This window comes from Ailuropoda melanoleuca, chromosome 4 (genome assembly GCF_002007445.2).
Source record: "Ailuropoda melanoleuca isolate Jingjing chromosome 4, ASM200744v2, whole genome shotgun sequence".
NCBI lineage: Eukaryota > Metazoa > Chordata > Mammalia > Carnivora > Ursidae > Ailuropoda > Ailuropoda melanoleuca.
In genome coordinates this window covers 80,342,370-80,360,790 of record NC_048221.1, presented here as the reverse complement: position 1 = coordinate 80,360,790, position 18,421 = coordinate 80,342,370, and the positions used below count along the sequence as shown (strand labels likewise).

The 18,421-nt window shown below is 34.3% G+C and overlaps 1 protein-coding gene and 1 long non-coding RNA gene across 3 annotated transcripts in view; one reads left to right on the top strand and one right to left on the bottom strand.

The window, feature by feature from the left end:
• PNPT1 (polyribonucleotide nucleotidyltransferase 1) overlaps positions 1–18,421 on the top strand; it is a 45,155-nt gene that overhangs the window by 8,474 nt on the left and 18,260 nt on the right. For both annotated transcript variants that reach the window (XM_019792794.2, XM_002914035.4), the window contains exons 4-15: positions 153–258; positions 1,135–1,184; positions 2,406–2,469; positions 2,567–2,614; positions 3,518–3,631; positions 8,693–8,879; positions 9,791–9,842; positions 10,204–10,261; positions 12,073–12,169; positions 12,622–12,724; positions 16,403–16,473; positions 18,235–18,271. In XM_019792794.2, the coding sequence (XP_019648353.1) occupies positions 153–258; positions 1,135–1,184; positions 2,406–2,469; positions 2,567–2,614; positions 3,518–3,631; positions 8,693–8,879; positions 9,791–9,842; positions 10,204–10,261; positions 12,073–12,169; positions 12,622–12,724; positions 16,403–16,473; positions 18,235–18,271 (987 nt within the window). The remainder of the gene's footprint in view (positions 1–152; positions 259–1,134; positions 1,185–2,405; positions 2,470–2,566; positions 2,615–3,517; positions 3,632–8,692; positions 8,880–9,790; positions 9,843–10,203; positions 10,262–12,072; positions 12,170–12,621; positions 12,725–16,402; positions 16,474–18,234; positions 18,272–18,421) is intronic.
• The window catches only part of LOC105242250, a 91,672-nt gene that overhangs the window by 62,255 nt on the left and 10,996 nt on the right, over positions 1–18,421 (bottom strand). The gene's annotated exons all lie outside the window — the stretch shown is intronic.

Here is an 18,421-nt window from a genome sequence, read left to right as displayed (position 1 = left end):
TAAAAGTAAATAAAATATCCTCCATTCTTAATCTGGACCATGTTGTTAGCAACCTCAGGAGAATTAGTATCTGTGTAGTGGTTCTTGGGGAATTGTTTGTTGCCATAAAAAGAAGTCAAATGAACTTCATTTTTTTTTCATTCCTACTTCAGGTAGACTATAGACAGAAGGCTGCTGCAGCAGGTAGAATTCCCACAAACTATCTCAGAAGAGAGATTGGATCTTCTGATAAAGAAATTCTTACAAGTCGAGTAATAGGTAAGATAGTAAGATAGAGGCATTAACTCTCTTGTTATGCCTGTGTTAGCATTTCTTCTATCTATATTCTATAGTTCTCTTAAATTTTCTTCCATTACATTAATACTGCCTGAGATTATTTACTTTCTGTATCCCCTCACTCAGATGTGGGCTCCAGGAAAGAAAAAACTATTTATTCACTACTGAATCCTGGGTACTTGTTATACTACCTTGCACAAAATCGGCATTCAATAAATATGTTGATGAAATGAATGAATCTCTATTGAGCATATAAATTCTGTGGCTCGTGCCTCTACTACTCTGTTCAATCTATCCCTAGTATTTTTCATTTTCATATTCAGCATAGTAATTCTTGAAAGCATTATATTCATCAAGTACTGAAATAGGACTATAATCTTTCAAATCTTAAATATTTGGGATCATTTAAGTTTATAGCCCTTCTACACAGAAGAGCTCTTCTATACAGTTCCTCTATATAGAAATTGTTAGTTTGTGTATATTTTTATGCATTTTTCAGACACAGAATACCAAGGAAAGATTTTCTCTTGGTCTGCCGCTGGCCTTAAGTCTCTTTCCTCTGCTTATATATGTAACTGATGCCTATGGAACCAGAATAAAAAGTTGCTCCCCAAGTTTAGACTTGTGTGTTCCTGCCCTGCTAGCTTTTTGTTATTAGGGCATGGTATATATTAATTAAAGCACTGACATTTATCTATGATCCTTTCAGTAAATCAGTCCAAGGGGATTTTTTTTTTAACATATTGAACAGCTAGCTATATTATTTTTCAGCCTGATGTTTAATAGGAGAAAAGGGTAAACTGTAAAGCGACTTTTGTCAGTACTATTTAGTGTCTTTTCTTTTTTTTCTTTTGGCAGATCGTTCAATTAGACCTCTCTTTCCAGCTGGATACTTTTATGATACACAGGTAGATTCTGCTTTAGGTTTGTTTCCAGATCAATAAAAAATTACTTAATGAATTTCTATAATACTACTTAGGCTAAACATTAGAACACAAAATAAGAATTTTTGGTAATGCTACTATTTTACATTAAGCTTTTTAAAAAACATTAATAATTTTAAAAATTAATGTTTATTCAATGTCAATTTAAGTTGATACCTGAATTATGAGTAGGAGTTAGCCAACCTAGGAGTGTGGGGGAAGGATTCTGAGCAGATGGAGTGGGAAGCACAAAAGTCCAGAGGCAGGAAACAAACTTGTGAGTTTGAAAGTTTATAGAGTGATAGAGGAAGGTGGGGACAGACCCTGCTGGGGCTTGTTAAGTCATATTAGTGTCAGAGGCTAGGACAATCAATACAACTAGTCTTTATTACCTATTTTATTGGGTCCTCTAAACTTCTATTTTATTATATTTTAATATTTTTTGAATATTATTCTCTTTCAGAATAATGACCCATATGCTTTAATGAACTTTTATTTATTTCGTAAAAATAAATGTGCCTTGCAAATATACCTTTGCAAGGATGTCACTACCTCAAGTAGTTGTTTTTTCTTTTCTTTCTTTTTTTTTTTTTTTTTTTAAGATTTTATTTACTTATTTGACAGAGAGAGCCAGCGAGAGAGGGAACACAAGCAGGGGGAGTGGGAGAGGAAGAAGCAGGCTCCCTGCTCTGCTGGGATCACGCCCTGAGCCGAAAACAGACACTTAGGGACTGAGCCACCCAGGCGCCCCTGTTTTTTCTTTTTTAATAAGTCGTTTTCTTAAGTACGTGACATAGGCATATTATTGCAGTATAAAGGAATTCATCAGTTTGTTTTGTATATGCTTATAAACAGAAAACAATATTTTTATGTTACAGAAATAGCTAACATTTACTAAATATTTTCAACATGCCCAGTATTGTAAATGCTTTACAAATAGTATTTCCTATAATTTTCAGAAAACCTTTTAAGAAAATGCTATTATTTTTCCCTTTTAAAAATGAGAAACTTCTGAGGCCTAAGTGATTTGCCATAGTCAAGCATGTAGTTAAATGATAGCCAGAAATAAGGGGTTTGACTACAAACCTCATGCTTTTAACCACATAGTGCTCCTTTATTTTAGCCCAAGATGTTAACCAAAATGATAATCCTCCTAAATCAAGTAGATTATTTTTTAAGTGCTCTGAATTTTTTCCCTCGTACCAGGTACTTTGTAATCTGTTGGCAGTAGATGGTGTTAATGAACCTGATGTTTTAGCAATTAATGGTGGTAAGTATAAAAATCAAGATTAAAATTATCACTGTCTTTTTAAAGGAATGAAATCTTTTTACTTCAGTTCTTTTTTTTGTTTTGTTTTGTTTTTAAGCTTCTGTAGCTCTCTCATTATCAGATATTCCTTGGAATGGACCTATTGGTAAGTTAGGATTTGAAAATAAGAAGCATGTCTTTTCTTGAAATACTAGTGAGCACACTATAGCAAGAGCGGATTTATTAGCTCTGATTTATTATCTCGTAGGGAGTTTAATTAGATGACATTCTAAGACTCCTTTTAGCTCCTTGAGATAGTTTCATCTTTGCCGTAGGTTTTGTTTTTGATAGCAACATGTTATGGTGTTAGAGACTTTATGTTCTTAGATACTTTGACTTAGTTGTCTCTCTAAGGCTTTTGGTGTGTGTGGGGGGGATAGGAAGTTGTTAGAGTACATAGTCTTTCAGGATAAAACAAGTATGTTTATAACTTACAACTCTTACAAGTTGTAATCATGCAATATAAAAATGATTCATTGAATAAATAATTTTTTAATATCCTAAATGTCAGATACTAAGAACTGAAGGAAGAAAAGCAGTCTAGGAATAGTTCTTGCTTTCAACATAAATAGGGGAAACAAATAATTATTTACAGACTATTATAAAGGTATAGTAAAAATGTAAAAAAAAAAATGATAGAGAAGGGCGGGTTTTGTCTTTTGAAGTCAGGTTGTCAAGGAGGGCTTCTCAAAGTACTCAACATAAAAGCTGAACCTTAGCAGAGTCAAATGGTAAGCATTTCCTTGGAGAAAGTATAGCCTAACCCAGGAAAAAAGCATGAGCATAATCACAGAGGTATGGAAAAAATAATGTATTTGAGCAACGCAGAGTGTTCCAGTAAGGCTATTAGGTAGGGTGTAGGATGTTCTGTGGGCCTTAAATACCATGGTAGAAATATGGATTTTATTGGAGTCACAATTGAAGATAGGGATTGAAGCTATCACTGGAATAGTGTCTTGAAAACTGAGACTTTTTATTACAAAACTGCCAGTATTTTGATGTATTTTAGGGGCAGTGCGAATAGGAATGATTGATGGAGAGTGTGTTGTTAACCCAACACGGAAAGAAATGTCTTCTAGTACTTTAAATTTAGTGGTTGCTGGAGCACCTAAAAGTCAAATTGGTAAGTAGTTTAAGTAGTACATTTGTTCTCGATTTTACTTGTAAGTTCTGGCTTCTTAAAAATGCATCTATATTCTTCTGTGTATGTGTGTCTTGTCACTTAGCCATAAAGACTTTTGTTCTGTTTTACTGCTGACCTATTTTGGTGGTGCTCTTAGCTCATATCAAAAAATACCTGAAATTACAGAATGTGATACAACTTTGAGACGTTTGGGTGGCTCAGTTGGTTAAGCGTCTGCCTTCGGCTCAGGTCATGATCCCAGAGTCCTGGGATCGAGTCCCGCATTGGGCTCCTTGCTTAGTGGGGAACCGCTTCTCCATCTGCCTGCTGTCCCCCTGCTTGTGTACTCTCTCTGATAAATAAATAAAATTAAAAAAAAAAGACTGATATAACTTTAATTGAAATATACAAAAATCTTTATTTACCAAGACAGTCCTGGTAATTATTTTTAGATCAATAAGCTAGTTTAAAAATTGAATTTCTAAATCTGGTAATAAATTGCTTTATTAGTTTAAATATGTTAATTTAGCTAATTCATCATTCAGAGGGTGTTTAATGTCCTTTGAGGAAAAGGTGACCTATTTCTGGTAGGTAGAAAACTAATAAAGAAGAAATGGACTGACCATAGGTCACCCTCACTCCTAACAAAAATGTCAAAATTGCATGAATGGAAATTGGCCTAGTTCTCTTGAAGGAGAATTGGCTTTGATAGTCAGACTGACCTGCGTTTGAAACCAAGCAGCTGTCACACAGTTAACTGTGTAACCTTGGACAAATTAATTAAGGTTTCATCAGTTTATTCTGTGTGATATTTGATGTCTGGGACTTTTTGACATGGAATCTTCTGATGTGGGAATAAACTATTAAGCTTTTAGTACTTCTGTGTACAATTAATGTGTGAAACACCTCATTTCCAGCTTCTTTTGGAATATTGGTCAGTAATGGAGATAGAATAAGGTACTATATGGTAGATAAAACACATATGAGTTGTACGTTATCTACATATTAGTTAGGAATTGTGTTGCTAAAGTAAATAAGAAGGGAGTCCAGGACAGTTTTAGTGGCTCCATGATATCTTTTTTTTTTGGGGGGGGGTAAACATTTTATTTATTAGAGTGTACATGCAAGCATTAGCCAGTCAGGGGAGGGGCAGAGGGAATCTCAAGCAGACTCCATGTGAGTGTAGAGCCCGTCCTGGGGCTCAATCTCATGACCGTGAGAACATGACCTGAGCTAAAATCATGAGTTGGATGCCTAACCGACTGAGCCGTGTAGGCACCCCTGGCTCCATGATACCTTAAAAAATCTAGATTCCTTACAGTTTTCTTCTTTGCTGTCCTCAAGGTGTGGCCTTCATCTTCATGCTTATGAAATTGCTTTTGGAGCTCTGGCCAACTTATTTGATTTATAGGCAAGAGGAAGAAAAAGGAGGGGAATAACAAAAAGGTGTATGGCAGCTGAGTATGCCACCTTCCCTTTCAAGGAGCTTTTCTAGAGCCCTCAGCTAGCAATTTTCACTTTCACTTCACACCAGGCAGAACTATAACACATGATTGCATTCTTGACTACAGGGGAAGCAAGGAAATGATTGTTTGGATTCTAGCTCCAGAAGGTGAGATTCTTACTGTGGGAAACTATTACAATGTAGAGAGAACATTCCAAACATTTGGGGAAGCCGTGAAACAGATGACCCCTACATATTTGAGCATCCCAGAAAGGGCCTTGAGTAGTTTACTGTCTCAAGTTTACCTGGTCTGCATCTGAAATTTTTTTTGCTTAAAGTTACAGTGTTCATTACTTTCACTTAGTAAACTGATTTGGCCACTTCATAGGGTTGTTGTGAAGATTAGAGTCAGGGTTTGTAAAGTGCCTAGCATTAATACCTAGTACCTAGTGGGCGTACTGTTAATACCTGCTGTTATCATTAAGACACAGAAATAAACTTGCTTCTGAATGGTCATAAATACATAGCTTCTACCTGCCTTAGACTTTGAACCCCTCTAATTTTATGGAGATGTTATAGCAATGAACTGAGGATCTTTGCTGCATCTGTGGCATGCTGTAAAAGTTGCCCACAGGCAACTTCTAGCTTTCTCTTCTTACCTCTTGCTCTCTAGATGGATGAATTAGACTCTAGAGACTGCATAAAGCATCAGAAGTTTGTTTTGAGTAACAAGAAGGAGGCTGAGAGTGATTCAGAAGCAACCTGTAAGAGTGGCTTCAGAAATTACCAGCCTCCATTTTATGTCTTTTGCATCACTGTCTCCATGAAGATATTCATATTCATCTACTTCTCTGCTTTCATAACAGTGCACCAAATATACATTTGACTTCATGTCCATGTGTCAAAGTTAATATTGGGCCCAAGTCCAATACCATCATCATGGAACTTCTGGGATACAAAAATACAAAAAAGTAATTGCTGCCATTCCATTATTAAAATATTTAGTAATCCAAATCTTTAAAGTATGACCTTAAAGGGCAAGAATAATTTCTTTGTGCTGTTGGCTGCTAGATGACTTCAGCAGCCACTATTCTGCACATTCTGCTTGCTTTCAACTGGTAAACTTAATACCACTCATCTTTCTTTGTATGCTAGGATATAGTTTAGGAAAAAGTAACCAGTAACAATTTTTAAGAAAAAATTTGTATCTAGAACTCATAGTTTTCAACTAATCTCAAAAATCTTTAATCTTCAACTACTGAAAATGGTTAACAATCACTTAAGACAACCTTTTTTTGTGTAAATTTTTAGTTTACATGGCAGTGCTGTTCAGTAGAACTCTGCAATGAACTAAATGTTTTATATCTGAATATGTGGCTGCTGTGTACTTGAAATGTGGCTAGAGTAGCTAAGGAACTGAATTTTTAATTTTACACAATTTTAATTTATTTAAATGCAAATAACCATATGAAGCTAGTAATTGCCAAATTGGACAGCACTGGTCTATAAACACAAAACTATAAGGAATTTTCTTATAAAGTATTTTTAAAAATGAATAGTCTCTTTTAAATCAACTTATTGAGATATAATTTACATATGTCAAATACATTTTTAAAAATCTCTAGTTCATTGGGGCGCCTGGGTGGCACAGCGGTTAAGCGTCTGCCTGCAGCTCAGGGCGTGATCCCGGCGTTATGCGATCGAGCCCCACATCAGGCTCCTCCGCTATGAGCCTGCTTTTTCCTCTCCCACTCCCCCTGCTTGTGTTCCCTCTCTCGCTGGCTGTCTCTAACTCTGTCGAATAAATAAATAAAATCTTTAAAAAAAAAAAATCTCTAGTTCAGTTTAATTTGGCGAAAAGTGAGAGAGGATGTCTTGGGAATATGATGAGAAGAATAATATAAGTATAATCTCAGTATCATGTCAGAAAAGCTGCTTTATGCCTCAAGTGAAGTACTGAAACCTTACCTTGCCTTACCCTCCCCCATTTGTAATATAATCATTTTAATATTCCTCTACATTTAGAACCACAACAGGCCATGTTAAAATTTTTGCTTTTGCTTCAGCCATTAAACATAATTTAGAAAACTCAAGAGGAAAAGGAAAGCATATTGTATTTACCCACATTTTTGCTTAACAGGTACTTTTCCTTCCTGATATTCCATGGTTTCTTTTTTTATTGTTTCTGTTTAGAGAACTTCCTTTAGCCATTTTTTTAGGGTAGGTCTGCCAGTGACAAATATTCTTAATCTCCATCTAAGAGTCTCAGTTCATTCCTAATTATGCATTCCTTTATTCCCTAAATATTTTCAGTGGGTATAGGATTTTGGGTTGACAGTTCTTTTCTTTCAGCACCTAAAAAATAAAATGCCACTCGCTTCTGGCCTCCATGGCTTCTAATGATATATCTATTATTTTACTTTTCCCATATGGGTGACGTGGTGTTTTTCTCTGGTTGGTTTCAAGATTTTTGTCTTTGGTTTTCAGAAGTTTAATTAGGATATGTATTTCTTTGGGTTACCCTGTATAGGGTTTGGTCAACTTCTTGAATCTGTACCTTTATGTCTCTGCCAAATTTGGGTAGTTTTCTAGCTATTATTTTTCCAGTACTTTTCAGCCTGCCATATGTATCCTCTCTTTCTGGAACTCAGATGACACAGATGTTAGATCTTTTTTTTTTTAGTTTCACAGGTCAGCTTCGATTGACTGCTGGAATTCCAACATACAATACAAAGCACATAAGGAGATGTTTTTTCATTCTAGATTACACATAGAAGCTTTACAAGTGATGATTTAGATAATAAAAATCTTAATGACAACATGATGTGGTTAAACATATTAAATATGATAGTTACTACCATATCTGTGCATTACACAATTTTTGACTGTACAAATTGAGAAGGGCCAGATATGACACATGAGTAGGCAGGAGTCTAGCGGCCTGGCAGATACCAAAGCCAAACCTGAATAGCAGATTTTACTGGATACCATGCCAGAAGTGCTACTTAGAGCTTCCCTGCTTTACATAGGAGTTTTACTACACAAAACCATAAAAGCAGCCTTTTTATGGTAGTAGCTATGGTCCTCTAGTTGGCTTACTTGAAACAGTATCACTGCAAAAGATTTCCCCCCACCTGTGCAAGCATTAGACATTGTGACAGTGACAGAATTAAATAGGTCACATCCAATAATTGTTAAACAGAAAACATTTATTGGATTCCTACTATGCTGATATTTTAAAATTTCATTTTAAATTCATATTAAAAATAAATACAGCTGTATACTTTTAAAGGTGGAATTTTATGGTATTTGGATTATATCTCAAAACTGTTATTTAATAATTAAGCATAGTTTATTTTGTTTCACTTTATTATGAGAAATCCCTTATTAAATTCAAGAAAATTATAAACCTAATTTCAAATATTAAGGTTTCTTTATTCATTTACTGTTGTTTACATTTTGGAAGTATGTTGATGCTAAGGAAAGAAATTTAAAAGGTAGATATACCATTAATAAGCAAAACTGATCTGTAGTATTTATGTCATGTCAAGGTGCTTAAAAATGCTATCCTGGTAAAAGATTCAATGGCAATCTTTTTTTTCCCCCCTTTTAAATAGTGATGATGGAAGCCTCTGCGGAGAACATTTTACAACAGGACTTTTGCCATGCTATTAAAGTGGGAGTAAAATATACCCAACAGATAATTCAGGGCATCCAGCAGTTGGTAAAAGAAATTGGTGTTACCAAGAGGACACCTCAGAAGTTATTTACCCCTTCACCAGAGATTGTGGAACACACTCATAAGTAAGAATATCTGTACAAAAGAAAATTTGAAGTTGTTACCAGATTTAATTTCCTCTCAGAAAAAAACTTCCCATGGAAGCATAGTCCATGCATTACTTCTTAGATGGCACCGTTCTACTTTAAAAGTGAGCGCCATAAATACCAATCTAATGCTTTAAAAAGGATAAACCCAGTTCCCATTTCAAGGGCCTAAGTCTGAATCTCAAATGAAAGGGGGAGGGAGTTTATTGGTTAAGATTCAGATAATCCACATATCTCTCTGTGTCAAACAAGGAAAAAGAACAAATCATAAGATATTTGAATATCTAAGGAAACTTGAGGTTCTTGAAAAGAAATCAAGTATAACCACCTCTGTATGCCCAGTGCTTAAAACAGTGCCAGCATATAGGCAGGCACTCAGTAAGAATGAATGAAATTACCAGAAAAGCATTTCATTTTATTTCAAATAAATTGAAAACGTTAATATTTCCCTTACTATCGGTCTTACAGCCATCAGTCAGAGACTAAAGAGATGTAAGCTGTCCCCAACAAAACAGTTGCCTGCAGTAACAGCCCAAGTGGATAGAATAGAAAAAAGCAAGAAGTTAAAAAAGAGTGGGGAGAGAGAGTTTATGTGTAAGAAAAATCTAAGGTGAAATAAATTGAACAATTAAGAAGAAGAGAGGGCATAGTACCATGTGTGAGTGATTTCCCTGACAGATGGGGAGAAAGAAATTTGGTATATTGTATTAAAAATAGTAAACAGATTAGCTGGGTTAAAGAACAACAAATACATTTTTAATTCTTTATAAAATGCTTATTATTAAATATTTTAGCTTACTATTTAATATTGCAATTTTGTTTATAATAGTACTGTTATACTATTAACAATAAGAATTATTATGCTGACATTTATTTTGTGCTTAAAATAGACTCACCATGGAAAGACTCTATGCAGTTTTTACTGATTATGAACATGATAAAGTAGGTATACCTGAATTTTGTCTTTAAAAATTGTTCCGAGAATTCTTTTTTGTCATAATTCACATAATCTTATTTATGAATTTTTATTAAAAATCTCTAAACAGAAAGCTAAATAGAAGCCTAGTTATTCGCATCTCCATTCTCCTTTTGTTGATTAATTCAAGTTTTAGGGAAGTGTGTAAATATATTTGAATGAATTAAACAGGTAACATTACTTATAAATCAATAACTAGCTCTAATCTTTTAAAAAATACTACCAGTAGAGAAATCTGAGTACTATTACAATGTGTTAATTGTATAATAATGTAAAAATAGAAATGTTAAATGTTGCCATGTATACTGAACCTCAGCTCTCTTTTAGATTTCCAGAGACGAAGCTGTTAACAAGATAAGATTAGATACAGAGGAGCAACTAAGAGGTAAACTTTGCTTTATTAATTAAAAAAAATATTTAAAAGGGAAAAATAGTTTTTTTAAATTTCAGTTGTAAGACCTCGGAGAATCAGTTATTTTCCTTGTTGCTTAGTTTTATCTTTGGTAAATTTGCAATAATGATGCATCCCAAGGTTACTGTTAAATTAACTTCTGTGAGGGATGCCTGGGTGGCTCAGTCGGTTAAGCATCTGCCTTCGGCTCAGGTCATGGTCCCAGGGTCCTGGGATCGAGTCCCGCATCAGGCTTTCTGCTCAGTGGGAAGTCTGCTTCTTCCTCTGCCTTCTGTTCCCCCTGCTTGTGCTCTCTCTCTGACAAATAAATAAATAAAATCTTTAAAAAAAAAAATTTAACTTCTGTGAGGGGCACCTGTGTGGCTCAGTTGTTTTAAGTATCTGACTTGATTTCGGCTCAAGTCATGATCTCTGAATCATGAGGTCAAGCCTCACGTGGGGCTCAGTGCCAAGTCCGCTTGAGATTCGCTCTTTCCCTCTGGCCCCCATCCCCTGCTCACACGCATGCATATTTGCTCGCTCTCTCCCTCTCTCTCTCATAAATAAATAAATAAAATCTTGCACTTCTATGAATGTGGTCAGCACTGCACCTGATAGAGTGGGTACCAGTAAATGTTGAATGTGAATATTCCCAGTCTTTTCTGGATCAGGTTCTTAAGCTCTATGATGGGAAACTTTGTATCATGTCATTTGGAAATCTGAAAAATGCTCTTTAAAATTCTTAAGTTCTTAATCTGTGAAATTGTAATACTGATAATATCTGGTTTATGGTGATTAAATAGGTAAGTCATCTGCATTTGTTCCTGCCACATACCAAGTACTCAAAAAATGTTAACTGATGCTGTTAATAATATGTGGAATTGTAAAATTTAGATTTTAGAAAATTTAGCTCTCTAGAAATTAAAAATAATAAAGGATTTTATTATGTGAATATCAGTCACAATGTGTACCAACCATGACATTTAAAGTGTAATTTTTAAAATTATTCCTGCCTAACGAAGATACAGTTCTTAATATATCCCTCGCTCTGTTGTCCATTTCTTATGGTCTGGTTAAAGTTATATTTAATAAACCAAATGCTTGAGAGAACAGTACTTAAGACTCGGCATGAATCAGTTGATAAAGTAGCTTAACATTTAAAAACATAAGCCTAGGTAGGCAGACAGACCTGTATTGAGGTCACAGCTGTATCTGTCACTGCCTGTGTAATCTCAGGCAATTTACTTTGTTAAGCCTGTTTTTTCTTCTTTAGAATGGTGATAATAATAGAATATACCTCATAAGTTGTTACAAAGATTAAAGGCATTTAAGAAAATGTGTATAGTACATAGGTCCTGAAAGAATTGGATAAATGTTAACTTAAAAGGCAACCAGTAGGGATTTGTAACATATAAAGCAAATTCTTCTCTATTTGCAGACTAAGAAAAGTTCCTAAGGTAAAACATTGAAGGTGATTACTCTTAATCTTAAAAGTGTTACTCAGACCTTTTCATAATATGGCTGGATTTGTGAGTAACATAATACAATAGAGAGCTAATCACAAAGCACTATTGCTGTGATAGAAAGCAAATTAAGTTCTCAATAACAATATGTTTGAGATATAATACTTGTGTCTCTCCTAATTGAGAATATTTGATTTATCTACTTTGCTTGCTTGAGGACTAAATAGTTCAGCATCAACTCCCTTGGTTTACTCCCATAGTTAACTGATTTGATACTTTGAAGAGAAATCTTATCTTCCAAAAAGAGAAAACCTTTGTTTTGGTTTGTCTTTCTCTCTATAGAAAAATTTCCAGAGGCTGATACATATGAAATAATAGAATCCTTCAATGTTGTTGCAAAGGAGATTTTTAGAAGTATTATTTTGAATGAATACAAAAGGTAAATAATATCCTTTTTTGATGGAATTGAAGTATGTGCTTCTGTAAGTTGCCTTGAAAGTGGCTACTTGATCAAAGCAAGGAACTGGTTTTTTTCAAGTAAACATTAAAAAATTATGATCTTTCATATACAGATGTTGAAAAGTGTGTGGATGTGTCTGACTGTTTCTCTGTGGGACTTGTGTGTAGAGCAGTGCTTCCCAACTGAATGCACATCAGAATTGCCTGCAGAACTTCTTTAACAGTACAAGTGTATGGGTCACAACCGGAGATTCTGATTCAGTGGGATTTAGTGTAGGGATCGGGTACCTGTATTATTTTTTAAAGTTCTTAAAGTTCCGCAGGTGATATGACACACTGGGGTTGAGAACTTCCTGGTAGAGATAAGAGATAATAGGTGACATTTCTGATTTTGATCACTGCTTTACATACTTCTTTCCTTTATTACTATAGGTGCGATGGTCGGGATTTGACTTCACTTAGGAATATAAATTGTGAGGTAGATATGTTTAAAACTCTTCATGGATCAGCATTATTTCAGAGGGGACAAACACAGGTAATATATGTAAAAAGCTATAATTATTTGCTGATTCCGGGTTGCTTAATTTGATCTAATAGAAGCACATTATGTAGACACTATAGATTTTTATCCTATGGAATTTGTTAATACCTGATTTTTTAAAAAATATTTTTAACAGCTTTTTTGAGGTTTAATCGCCATCCAAGAAACTGCACCTATTTAAAGTGTATGTTTAATAGGTTTTTATGTGTGCACAACTGGGAAACTGTCACCAAAGTCAAGATAATGAACATATCGATCACCCCCAAAAGTTTCCTCCTGCCTCTCTATAATCCCTTCTTCCTGGTCCCCTCCTCTTCCCTAGGCAACTGCTTTTGTCACTATAAATCGGTTTGCATTTCTAGAATTACCTGGTATCTTTATCGTATTTTTCTTTCAATCTTGATGCACAAAATTGAGTCACTCGTACTCTTTAGTTTATGGCATATTGTCATTTTTGGTCTGTTCAGGGCCCTCATTTGTTTTCTCTATTTAGTCCTATTCTTTTCCCTTACTTTAGTACCTATTCTCTTGTATTTAACATATGTGTATCCAGTTGTTTTGTGTATGGTATTTGCTTTATACCTCCTCCTTTTTCTTATATTAATCACTACTTTAATTTTGCCAGTCAAATCGGTACCAAGTGGTATTCCTTGCTTTTGTTTGTATTTCCTCGTGAGGCTCAGGATCTCTTTGTATCATAGCCAGTCACCGTGGTCACTGCATAAATCAGACCCTGGGGGGCTGCACTCCTTCCAGGGCTCTCTTGTCACATAGATAGTGTCCCTGAACTTGCGCAATATGGTGGCCCTGGTTCAGGTTTGCTCTTTTGTGAATTATCTGGTTGTATCCTTTTTTTCCTCCTATATTTAAGTGATTTTTTACGTGTTTTAACATTAATCCTTTTCAGTAACCACAATTTGAATATATTATCTCCCTCTTTATCCTAAGCCTTTTAACTGTGCTGGTGGTAACCTACTCTTTGTCTAGAGTAAACCTGACATCTTTAGTTTTGATGTAGTTAATCCTTCCCTTTTTTATTTTGTGATTTATGTTTTTAAAGTCTTATTTAAGAAATCTTTACTACCTCCAAAGTCACAAAATTAGGCACCTAGTTTTTCTATTAACTTTCTAGTTGTAGCTATCAAATTGAGACCATTAATGCAAGATTTGCAGTTACTCTTAGATATGGTGTGAGGTGGGAACCTCCAGAGTGAGCCAATTTTACAACCCATTTACTAATAATTCATTTTTCCCGTTGACTTGTAATGTCGATTTATCTATATTCAAAGTTTGTAAATAGATTTTTGAACTATATTCTCTTCCATTGTTCTGTGAATTTCCTGGGCCAATGTCATACTGTTTTAGCTACTATGGTTTGTGGGTATGTATTAATAGATGAGAAGCAAATCTTCCCTTTTTATTCTCCCCTGCCCTTCAAAATTGTCTTAGCTATTCTGGTACATTTGTTCCTTCATTTGCATTTTAGTATTATATTAAGTTCTGGGGGGGAATAATCTTTTCTTTAGATTGGTATTGCACTGAATTTATAAATTAACTTGAGAGAGATTATATTTTTACAACTTAAATCACAGTCTTTTCAATAGTCTCACTCTTGATTCAGGTTTTCTTTTATGCCTTTTAATAAATTTTTAAAAATAACTCCATTAAGATATCCTGCATACTTCTGTTAGCTATTCTGACAATCTTGACCTTTTAAAGAGTGTTAAGTCCGTTAATGTTCAATTTAATTATCGATGTGATTGAATGTAGCCTGTCATTTTATTACTTGTTTTTGTTTGTCCCCTGTTTTTTATTTTCTATTTTGCCTTCTTTTTGGATTAATTGAATATTTTTTTTAATTCCATTTTAATATGTCTCTTGTTTTTTTAGCTTTGCATTATTTTTTTTAGTGGTTACTATAGAGAATACAGTATATATCCTTACTTTTTTGTACTACTTCACACACTGTGCTGTAGTTGTCTTAGGAGTTACATGTACATATTATAAACTCCACAAGGCAGTGTTATAACTTGTATTTTAAACAATCATGTATTTACGGAAGTTACGAGGGAAAAGACAGTCGTCTTTATTGACCTATGTATTTATAATTTCTGATGCTTTGTATTTCTTCCTGAAGATCCTAATTTCCATCTAGTATTGTTTTCTTCAATCTAATGAGACTTTCTCTACTGTTGTCTTGTGGGCCTTCTGACAACAAATTCTTTTATTTCATTTATCTGAAGATGTCTTTATTTTGCCTTTATGTACAAAGAATGTTTTTTGTAAGACTTAGACTCTGGGCTGGTGCTTTCTTCTTTTAGCACTTAAAAGAATATTCTACTCTTTTTTATTTATTTTTTTTTTTCCTAATAGAAAGTCAGAATGCATCCAAATCATTGTTCCCTGTTTACTATTTTTTGTCTTCATCTGGGTGCTTTCCAGATTTTCTTTCTGTTTTGTTTTTCAATAATATAACTATGAAAAGTGTAGTTTTCTTTGTATTTATCATACTAAGAGTTTCCTGAGCTTGAACCTGTAAATTTGTGTCTTTCATCAAACTTTAGGGATTTCAGCTATAATTTTTTCAGATATTTTTTTCTACCTTATTCTCTTATCTTTCCTTATGGGATTGTAAGTATATATGTTAGTCCTTTTGAAATTGTCCTACAGGCCCCTGAGGATATGTTTTCCCTACCCCACCTGACACCCCTTTTTCTTTGTTCTTTAGATTTGGCAATTTCTATTAATCCATCTCCATGTTCATTGACTCTTGTCATCTCCTTTCCATCATAAAATAATGTATCTTTCATTTTTAGAATTTCCATTTGTTTTTCTTTATATCTTTGAGTATAATTATAAGAGCTATTGAAAATCCTTGTCTGTTAATCCAACATCTGAATTAGCTTGGAGCAATGTACTCATTATCTTTTCTCTTGAGAATGGGTACCATTTCCTATTTTTCTGTAGGTTGTATCCTGGATGTTGTGAATGATGCGTTGTTGAGTTTGGATTACATTATGTTCCTCCAGAGAAGACTGGATTTTTTTTTAAACAGGCAGTTTTATTGGCTGGGCCTTTACTTATTTATTTTTTTAAACTTTATTTTATTTAAATTCAATTAATCAACATATAGTGTATTATTAGTTTCAGAGGTACAGTTCAGTGATAGATCAGTTGCATATAACACCCAGTGCTCATTACATCACATGCCCTTTTTAATGTCCATCACCCAGTTACTTCCTCCCCACCCCCTTCCCCCTTCCAGCAACTCTCAGTTTGTTTCCTATAGTTAAGAGTCTCTTACGGTTTGTCTCCCTCTCTGATCCTGTCTTATTTTATTTTTCCCTCCCTGGCTGGACCTTTATTGTAGCTTCCTTTATAGCCAGGTTTTACAAACATATCTTCCTCTTCCTGTCCTCCCTCAGTACTTCCAATACAGTGCTTTACATATGTAGTCTGTGATGTTAGATCTTTGGATTACTGAGATTTGTACATAACTCTCATATTTATAGAATTAATAAATGTTTACTGCATTAAGTAGCATGGCAAGCTTTGTATAGAATTTACTTATCCCATTCTTTTAATAGCTAATTGGGTTCTTGAAATATTTTTAGTTTTCCTCTTCATTGTTAGTAAATTAAAGCCTGACAGGTTTTTTTCTTATTACTTTAGGTGCTTTGTACTGTTACATTTGATTCATTAGAATCCAGTATGAAGTCAGACCAAATTATAACAGCCATAAAGTAAGTTACGTTATTTGTTAAGTTTTAAAGTATGTTGGTATGTCCTAAAACATGTTTGATATGTTTTAAAGTAAGTTATGATGTTCCAGTTTATAATTGAAGCTCATGTAGTATATTATTATTCATTATTACTTTTTTAAACCTATTATCTCTGTACTTTATTTTTTTGTTTACATAATAGTGATTTTTAACATGGGTACATTCACTTTAGTCTCTATCTCTAGAACCATTCCTCAGGACAGATATGGGTAGGTTTTTCTGTTATAAATAAGAGAGTAAATACATAAGCAAGAGTCTCAGTTGCTAAAAAGAATCTGGAGGCTGTTAATAAGTAAAAAAGGCTTACCTAATCCCAAGCCACATTGAAATTTATGTTCAGAAATACTTGGCTCTCCTCTGTTCCTAAAGAGTCAGTAGTAAAATCTTGTTCATCGATTTCAGATGATGAAAATTTATGTTACAGTCCTCACCAGCACAACTGCATCAGCCACAATTCTTTTCTTTGCTCAGTGCCTACCAGGGTTGCTTCCCTTTCCCTTGGTAAAGGTCTCAAGACCGTAAGACTCTGCCTTCCTCTTCCTACTGCTCAACTGATGAGGCTAACCCCCAGTATCTTCAGGATAGCATCACTAATTGTTTTTCACACATTTGATAAAGTTGACAGTGCAACTGACTGCAGCTGACAGTGTGTATAGGTGAGATTGTTATTGTAATCATAATCCTTTTGGAGGAGCTCTTAAACTTTGTATTTTAAATTCCCATCTGAGCCCAAACTTGGTTGCCCTGCCCTTCTTCTTCACTTTGACTCCTTTCTCTTCTAAAAGGCAACACAGCTTCATAAGAAAGAGCACTGGTCTTGGCCAGGGTACCTCTTTATGTTCTACTTAGGTCTGTAACCTTTGTAAATGAGAGGGCACATATCAGTCAACCATGCTGGCCTTTGGTTTCTTCATCTTATAAAATGCAGGTGCTGTGCTAATGATCTGTATCCTCCTTTCAAGCCCCCAGAATCTGTTATTCCTTTGTCTTCTGTAGTCAGGTTTTTAGATTTCTCTTCCTGAGTCTATGGTTTATGGTATGCAGATTCAGCCCTAACCCAGGACTTTTTCAAGCCTCTCTGCACAGAGAGGTGCCTTTTGTAATTACACTGTCCCAAAGGGGACACTATTTGTGCTAAGACACTGTATATGCCAGTCTTTTCCTCAGTTAAAGATAAATCTGGTTTCCTGCTTCCAGGAATTCTATTTCTTCTCATCCTTATTTTCCCCATTGTTCTAGATACAGTCATAATATTTCTCATTTCTCATTTCAAACCCTGAAAAAAATCTTTTCCTGTCTGATCTCCTGGTTGTTCTCCCCTATATCATTTCAGTTACTGATCTTTATTTCACATACTGATGAGAGAAAGATCATCATTCTGAGATTTAACTAATGTGTTTATAACATTTAAGGTTCCTCAGTAGTCACTAATGCTTAAAAATAAATGTCTGTTGTCTTAGTATATACAAATAGAATAAGTGTTTCTATTTGAAGCAAAATTATTTTCCTAAAAATCTTTGTAAAATTCATTCATAAAACCCCAGAAAAATATACTGTCTCTGATACTCATCCTTCTAATTCTTCTGGTTTTCAATTTCAGATCAACTCTCTTTAATATGTAATTATTTTTTAAAATCCCCTTAAATCTTTTTTAGTTGCTTATTGAAGTTATTTTTTGTATCTATATGATGTTTTTAATATTATGCTTTTTGTTTTTAATAGTGGAATAAAAGATAAAAATTTCATGCTGCACTATGAGGTAAGGTGAATTTTATCCCCAGTATTTTATTATGAAAAATTTTCAGGACATAGGAAAGTTGAAAGAACTTTAGAGTGAATACCCATACTCCCATTGCCTAGGTTCTACTATTAACATTTTACTATGCTGGTTTTATATATCTGTTAAGGT